This window comes from Arvicola amphibius, chromosome 4 (assembly GCF_903992535.2).
Source record: "Arvicola amphibius chromosome 4, mArvAmp1.2, whole genome shotgun sequence".
Lineage (NCBI taxonomy): Eukaryota > Metazoa > Chordata > Mammalia > Rodentia > Cricetidae > Arvicola > Arvicola amphibius.
This window is the reverse complement of record NC_052050.1, coordinates 67,359,002-67,367,780: the sequence shown is the minus strand read 5'-3', so window position 1 is coordinate 67,367,780 and position 8,779 is coordinate 67,359,002. Positions and strand designations below refer to the sequence as shown.

Genomic DNA, 8,779 nt, shown 5'->3' with positions numbered 1-8,779 from the left:
CTTTATTGAAAAATTAAGACTTATTTCATGTTTTTGGAGGGTGCAGAGTTGAGGCAAAATCTCATTTATTCATGTTGGTCATAACTCACATTCTTTTAAAAAATATACTTTGCTTCTATTAAATTATGTGTAAATGTGTGTGTGTGCATGTGGATGTGTGCTTGTGAGTTCAGTGCCCCCAGAGACCAGAGCTGTCAGATCCCCTGGAGTTAGATAATTGTCATCCACCTTGTGGGTGCTGGGAGCCAACTTGGTCCCTATTCAAGAGCAGCAAGTGCTCTAACCACTGGGCAACCTCTTCTGCCCAGTAACATTTTATTTTTTATTTTTAGTTTTCTTTTCTTGCAACAGGGTTTCACTTTGTAGCTCTGGCTGGCCTGCAGCTCCTGTATGGGCCAGGCTGGCCTCAGGCTCACTGAGGTCACAGAGTCTCCTGTTTTTCTTTGTTATGATTGTGTACATACGATGCACTTGTAGAGGTCAGAGGGCAACTTTGCAGAGCTGGTTTTTTTCTCCTTCTGCTTTGATATGGGTTCTGGGGGTCGATTCTGGCCTGCCTCAGACTGGATTGTAGGTATGTGCTACCAATTTCCTGCCCTTTAAAAAAATTTTTTTTTAAATTTCTGGTTCTTGTTTGGTCAGCTGCAGGCTCTGCTGTCTCAGTGATTCCTCCTCTGGAAGGTGGAGTGTGGTGCCTCTTTGTTTCTGCTGCTTTATTTACTCTCTCTCTCTCTCTCTCTCTCTCTCTCTCTCTCTCTCTCTCTGTGTGTGTGTGTGTGTGTGTGTGAGGGGGGTTGAGTGTGAGTGTGTGTGTGGTAGGGGGGTTGAGTGTGTGTGTGGTAGGGAGTTTGAGTGTGTGAGCGTTGGGGGAGTAGGGGGTTTGTATGTGGGGGGGTAGGGGGTTTGAGTGTGTGTGTAGGACTTAGAGGATAATCCCATGGAGTCAATTCTTTCCTGCCTATGGATTCATCTTCCTGGCTATTCTATACTTATTTTATTATTTATTTATTTAATTAATTTATTTGTTTTTGTTTTTGTTTTTTTTCAAGACAGGGTTTCTCTGTAGCTTTGGAGCCTGTCCTGGAACCAGCTCTTGTAGACCAGTAAGGCCTTGAACTCACAGAGATCCGCCTGCTTCTGCCTCCTGAGTCCTGGGATTAAAGGCATGGACCACCACCGCCCGGCTATTTTATTTTATTTTTTATTTTATTTTGTTTTTATGTGTATGGGTATTTTGTCTACATACATGTAGTCTGTGTACCACATGCATGCCTCCAATAGGAGGCCAGAAGAGGGCATCAGATCCTCTGGGACTATAGTTACTGTTTTAAGGCCCCATGTGTGTGCTGGAGATGGAACCTGAGTCCTCTGGAAGAGCAACAAATACTCTTAGCCAGTGGACCATCTCTCCAGCCTCCTTTCTAATTATTTATTTATTTTTATTTTATGTGCATTGGTGTTTTGCCTGCATGTATGTCTGTGTGTGAGTGTCCGATCTTGGAGTTACAGACCATGTCAGCTGCCGTGTGAGTGCTGGGAATTGAACCCTGGTCCTCTGGAAGAGTAGTCAGTGCTCTTAACCGCTAAGCCATCCCTTCGGCCTCCTCCCGCCCCCCCCCACCCCACTGCTATCCTTTTTTTTTGTTTTGTTTTGTTTTGTTTTGTTTTGTTTTGTTTTGATTTTTCGAGACAGGGTTTCTCTGCAGCTTTTTTAGAGCCTGTCCTGGAACTAGCTCTTGTAGACCAGGCTGGCCTCGAACTCACAGAGATCCGCCTGCCTCTGCCTCCCGAGTGCTGGGATTAAAGGCGTGCGCCACCACTGACCGGCCCCACTGCTATCCTTTAATGATTTTGTATATTATGTCCTTGGCACAAGTGGAAACTCCTTGAGAAGGAAGCAGGCTTTCTGTGGTGTCCTCACACAAACTGTAGCGACTGTCAGTTAAACCAGCTTCTGTAACAGTATGAACTATGACCTCATTGCCAAATGAAGTGCTGCTAATTGTCATTGCTGTTAGATTATACATATTTTATTAATTATAAATATATAAATATTAAAAATAAAACCATTAAAAATTTATAAGTTAGGACGTGGAGCTCCCACACTGCCAGTATTTCCATTGCATGATCCTTTTTAGGCTTCCCAAGAAGTCTGTCAGTGTTGTGTGCGTGGACTCATTCACAGTGCAGTTTTTCTACAAAAGAAACGTTCATCGTGTGAGTACATGGGGTCTCCCTGGCAGGCCTGCGTGTTCGGTCAAGCCGACTCTGGTGTCCTCCAAAACAATGTTCAGACCAGGGCTTCCAGACTATCATGGAGCCAGCAAGATCTGGCCTGCGTTTTGGTATGCTCTATGGTCACTACTGGTCTGCCTTCGGGGTGCCACAGCCTCTGGAGTGGCGTGTCACCGACGGGATGCTGGAGGGGGTAACAGGACATGCAGGCTCAGATCTGGCTGTGTTATCACTCAGCCTAGGAAGCAAGATGCAAGTCTCGCTGCCCTCCTACCCCTCCAGCCGGTACATTTCATAGCGGGGGCAGTGACGTAACAAGGAGTCGCTGCAGTTTGGGTATCAGTGCCACCATTGTTACGTAGCTTGGACCAGCCACCTTGCTCATGAAAGCTTCAGTTCCCTCCCCTAGGGACTGTGAGGTGGCAGTGCTGAGTTTATCCATCAGTGACGATCCCTGTCCTGGCTGTGTGACAATGGCCCTCCATCGGGCTCTCTTTTTCTCCACTTGCTTCCATGTCCCCCTCCACCCAGGGGCCAGCGTGAACAAGTGTCACTTGGAGCACACCTGGGCTCCATCCTGACGGCAATTCTAGCTGCTTCCCTCCATCCCTGGGACAACATCCCAAGACTTATATGAGCCTAGCTGCTAAGCCTACTCCTTTGTTTTTGTTGGGTTTTTGGAGACAGGGTTTCTCTGTGTAGCCCTGACTATCCTGGAACTCACTCTGTAGATCAGGCTGGCCTCAAATTCGGAGACCTACCTGCCTCTGCCTCCCTAGTGCTGGGATTAAAAGCATGCGCCACCACCGCCTGGTTTAAACCTGCTTTCCTAACCTGATCCAGCCACACTAGAACACACGCGTTTCATTTGGGCATTTGTCCGTTAATCTCATAGCCTGCTTCCTCACTTAATTCAAATATCTGCTCAGAGAATCAGCCCCCTTCCCAGCCACCCACTCTGTTTAGCCCTATGTCTTTCTTCATAGCATGAACTCAACTGGGCATTCTAACCACTTCACTAGAACATTCCATGAGAGCCAAGAGCTCTCTGTCTGCTGGTCTTTCACGCTGCTTCCACAGCGCCAGGTCTTTTGCGAGCTGTTGTCCTGCCCTGCTTACCGGTGATGGAGACAGGCCGCGGATGCTCCTGATGAGTCTTTTCATGTCTTTGAGAAGCCCAGGATTGTTCGCCAAGCACAAAGTCTCATGTGGGATATAGAACTTGCGAAGCACCTGGGAAGCCTTGCAGATAAGTTCCGTCTCCATGGTGTTCTGCTAAGAGAAATGATACAGGAAGCTGTTGGCTGCTTGGCTTGGAACTTGAGCGGGAGATTTTCCTACCCCAGGGGTGGGTCTGCTAAGCTCGGGGTTTCTATGCAAGTGTTTCTGCAGAATTTCCCAGGTTCTTTTCCATGGAGGGCTTCATTGAAAGGGTTCCTTCAGTAAAGTCACCCACCTAGGTCAATGGCAGAGTGTGGAGCACCCGTCTGCATCCTCCGTCCCCATCTTTCTACCGTGTGGGCTCTCCTGTCTGCCCAAGGTGCCCACATGAGCTCTTAGCCAGCTGTGGCTCTTATTCCTCCATGGTCCTGGAGACTTCCATGTTTGCTGATGACTGAATGCCTGCTGGGAGCATATGGCCCTACCCAAGGAAAAAGCAGTATCTGGACAGGCTCATAGTCTCGATGGAGGGCTAAGGCATGTCCCCCAGAAAGCCAGAGATAGGAACCCAGTCGGTGGCCGGGAAGGGCTCCTGGGAGAGGTGCCATTGTCTTGGGCCTTGGTTGGGGCTTCTGAGAGGAGCCTTTGTTTGTCATTGGTAGACATAAGAGCTCTCGGCTCTTCCCAAGGACTCGGGTCTCAGAAGACAGAAGGCACCAGTGGGAAACCTGGGGGTGGGATGGGCTCTGTCCTTCCAGGCCTCATGTTTCCTCTGGCTTCCCCTGAAGCTCACACAGATCATGGAGAGTGTCAGCGTGAGTCAGTGTCTGTATCCCACCGAGAGAAACTGCCGCTACCTACACCGTGATGTGTGCACAACCCTGGCTACTCCGCAGCTTGCACCATGGTCTGACATCACCAGGAGCCTGGCAGTGATGCTCACGGCCCACTCTCAGCCCACTGAGTCAGGATGTACCCTGAGGACACCAGGCCATGCACTGCCCAGGCAGCTTCTAGCTGTTTTCACTTCTCACAGTTGCCTAATTTTTTCCCTGACTATTATGGTATACTTAACAAAAATGTATTCACTTATCCCACTAGCCAAAAGTAACTCTTCTACTGCTAATTTTTGGGAAATATCAGAAATGGGGATGAACTCAGTGGTAGGGTACTTGCCTAGTGTGTGTGAGGGCCAGGTTCAGTCTCCAATACAGAAAAAGAAAATACCAAATATCTTACTAGAGTTTTGTTGGGTTTGAGACAGGATCTCACTATGCACTCCTGGCTGGCCTAGAACTCACAGAGATGCATCTGCCTCTTCCTCCCGCACTGGGATTTAAAGGCGTGCACCACCACACCGGCTCATCAGTATGTAGTCTCTAAAAATAACTAAATTCAAAATGGAAAGAGACTGTGCAAGTGGGGGCAACTTCAAAAGCGCTGGTCTCAAAGGCAGCTTAGCCAGGGACCTTCGAGTTTTAGTTCCATCGATTTTGCATCCAAAGATGACACCCCACCCCACCTGCCTATTGTGTGTGTTTGCCTGAGAAAGTCCTGCCTGGCAGGTGTAGCTTCAGCTCAGGGAACACATGGTGACAGGCAGCCAGCCTTGCACCTTGCTCCTTACCACAAGTGAGTCTGTGGCTCACAAGAATGGCAGGAAACGGCTACCAAGGAGGCGTCTTTTGTGGCAGCAACTGTTTCAGGGTCCCCACCAGGTCTCCACCAGCCTTGGTTAGGCCCAAGAAAATCGAATCCTATCCCTGTTGCGTTCCTTTATCTCTAGCTGGGCCCAGATCTAATCAGCCAGCGCTTTAGATGAGGTAACCCTTTAAAGCAAACAAGTGGGACAGGAGGAGATGGCCCCAGTGGCTAGAGAGCTTGCCTGGCAAGTGTGAGGTCCCGGGTTCAGTCCTCAGAACCCATGCACTTTTTTAAAAGGCTGGATGTGGTAGTGTAGCTTAGTCATCCCAGGGCTGGAGAGCCAGGGACAGGAGGATCCCTGAGGTTCAGTGGGCAGCCAGTCTAGCCTACTTGCCAAGCTCCAGGCCAATGAGAATCTGTCTTTGAAAAAATGAAAAAGCAGCAATATTGAGGGTACTACATGCACGAACACACACATGCATCCACATGCATATATGCGAACACACACATGCATCCACATGCACATATGCGAACACACACATGCATCCACATGCATATATGTGAACACACACATGCATCCACATGCATATATGTGAACACACACGTGCATCCACATGCATATATGTGAACACACACGTGCATCCACATGCACATATGCGAACACACACATGCATCCACATGCACATATGCGAACACACACATGCATCCACGTGCGTATATGTGAACACACACATGCATCCACATGCGTATATGTGAACACACATGCATCCACATGCACATATGCGAACACACACATGCATCCACATGCAAATATGTGAACACACACATGCATCCACATGCATATATGTGAACACACACATGCTTGAATACACACACACACACACACATACACACTTTCAGAGCATCTCAAGGCCTTCTGTCTTTAATTTTGTTTTGTAAAGAAGAAATACCCAGCAGGGCGGTGGTGGCACACACCTTTAATCCCAGCACTTGGGAGGCAGAGGCAGACGGATCTCTGTGAGTTCGAGGCCAGCCTGGTCTATAAGAGCTAGTTCCAGGACAGGCACCAAAGCTACAGAGAAACCTTGCCTCAAAAAAAATAAAAAAGCAAAAAAGCAAAACAAAACAAGAAGAAATACCCCAGCCGCTGATGGGCCACCCAGAGGCCCTTCACAGAACACAGCTTGGTGCTGGTCTCTTGCTTTTCCCCAGGTGACCATCAGTGTTGTAGCCTTCAGTGGTGTCTGTGACACCAGGGGTCTATCTCGGAGCGGTCTCCCTACCACCAGCCACATGCTGCCCAGCTTAAAGAGGCTGCGAGCTTTGTTTCCCCCCAAAAGTTAAATTACTAGATTTTAGAAAGGTAGTCTCTTTGGGAACCCCAAAGAAGTAGTTCCCCTCAAACCGATTTTGTGAACTCTAGAGAATAACCTTTTCCTGATCAGAAATACCATACTCTAAAAGTAAGCAAGGCTGAGTCTTCAGGGGACAGACAAGAACGGGAGGAAGGGGAGCAAAACCAGGAGGCCTGAAGCATTTTGGGAAAGCCTATGAGACAGGCGTGCGACAGAAGTCAGGGAAGGCACTGAAGCATTTGGGGGGAGCCCATGAGGCAGGTGTGCGACCGAAGTCAGGGAAGGCTTGTTTTCAAGCACACAGAAGTGTGGGGCAGACTGAGGAAGAGCAAAGCCAGCATGAGGGTAGGGGTTGGAGCGGGGCACACAGTGGTCTAGGTGTGGCCTACAATGAGTAGGCCCAGCCTTGGAGCCATGGAGACTCGGCCGGCTGACAGCCTTCCTTAGACTTGTTGCTTCTCTGCAGCTGGGCTGTGCGCTTGGTCACACAAACACTTTCAGCTAAATTCCTAGAACTAGCCTCCACCCGGCCCTCATATGACCTTCAGAATCAACCTTTGTATCTCCACATGTGGATAGTGAGACTCCAACATATATGAAGATCTCCCAAAAGCCAAATGGCGAGTGAATGGCAGAACCGCAGCCGAAACCAAAGGTTCTCACACCCAGGCCTGGCACTCCCTTTAGGTCCAGTTCCTGGGAGCCCGTCCCTGCCCTGGGCTTCGCTAGGACAGTAGATTTGGCTCCTGGCTGGAAGGACTCAGAGAATCAATAAATACTTAAGGTTACGTAGCTACCAAACAATGAGATATATATGCACGCACACATATATAGATAGATAGACATGTAGATCACACATATATGCATGTGAATGTTTACATATATACATACATGTACATCTGTCCTTCAGAAACATCCTGGAGTAATCCTGAATAAAATGAGATTATCCAGACAAAGTTTCCTCGTGTGAATCAGGAGGAACCCTGGTCACGGCCTGGGTGCTGGCCCATGACCCTGACTACCCCAGAGCTGTGCTCCTGACCTCGCCCCCGTCCGGCACACGTGGGAAGCAGGCAGTAGGGAGACCACCGGTAAATCAAGGCTTTTGGGGCTTTCATTCTCACTTGTGTGTTTCCATGAAAACAGGAACTGAAGAGCACAGAGCTATTGATATGGAGGTAGCCAGTCATGTGTTTGTCAGAGAAAATGCACTATCAGCTGTCACATCTGTCCCCTCCCACTACAGATGGAGGGGTGGGGGTGAGGCAGTGAGGGAGGCAGAAAGGGGAGCTAGATGCCCAAGCAGAGCTGGGATGGTCAGACTCCAGCCAGTGGGCAGTTCCAGACTAGGCTGAGGGGGACTGGGGTGGGGCAGAGTGAGCTGAGGATCCACACAGAGGGCCACCGTCCCAGCTGGCTGTTAGGTGACCAGGCTGAGAAAGAGGAGATCTAGTGGTACCATAGGAAGTCTCTTAGACAAAGTGAAAAAGCCTTCTCAACCTGTAATCTCCCTATCTGTTTTTGAGAGAGTATTTGGTTTTTCAGAAATGCATGGGCCAAAGAAAGGGACAGAGAGAGAGAGGGAGGGAGAGAAAAAAAGAGAGAGGGAGAGAGAGAGAATTCTCAACATACACAGTTGTGAGCCTCCTATATTATAGATACTGCCCAAGACTGGGTAGGGCACTCCTGCACCCTGAGTTAGGAAGACATATCCACTCGTTCTATGACACTTTCAAAGTCTAGTCAAATCCGAAACTGCAAACTACACTGGAGCAAGAGCCTCCACGGTGTCTGTCTAAAAGTCCCTCCTTTGGGCCTGCCAGTTTTCTGTCACCGAAGTTTCTCATTCAGACTTGTGGGAAACCCTCCTCTCCCACCTCCCACAGATGCCGAAGCAGACCCCATGGCTCCACTCACCGTCCTCGCTGTAAGGACGTCTGATACGTTCATTCTGTCGGTGCATGGCGTCTTGACACAGACAAGATGGAAAGACAAGCGTTAAATCCAAGCAGGACAGAGAAATCATCCCTACACCTCTCACTCCCCTACCCCGAGGAAACTCCCCACTGCCTCGCAGGTGGAAGTAGCAGGATCTCCTGAAGTCTGGCTGTGTCCTTAGTCCTGCCCCAGCCACCAGCCACTGGCCTCTCTATCAACTCGGTTCTCCTAGCTTAGAACAGCCGGCAGCATCACCTGATCGTCTGGGGAGATGGTGCCAGATAGATACTCACCCCCTTTTCTGTGACCTGGTTCAAAATGTGGATGATCTCTTTCAAGGCTCTGCCGTTGCATCCGTGGGTAGAGTTCCCAGTACATGCTAGAAGGCAGAGCAAGATAGCAACTCCCTGGGGGCTGAGACCCATCAATAGATCTCCACTGTCAGT

The 8,779-nt window shown here is 49.2% G+C and overlaps 1 protein-coding gene across 1 annotated transcript; it reads right to left on the bottom strand.

Moving 5' to 3' along the window:
* Window positions 1–2,084: 2,084 nt before the first annotated feature.
* Window positions 2,085–8,758, bottom strand: Il4 (interleukin 4). The gene is made up of 4 exons (XM_038324689.1): window positions 8,627–8,758; window positions 8,313–8,363; window positions 3,355–3,507; window positions 2,085–2,195 (listed from the first exon to the last, which is right to left on the bottom strand). Exons 1-4 carry the CDS (start codon window positions 8,756–8,758, stop codon window positions 2,085–2,087), a joined length of 447 nt encoding a protein of 148 aa, XP_038180617.1.
* Between the last annotated feature and the right edge of the window lie 21 nt (window positions 8,759–8,779).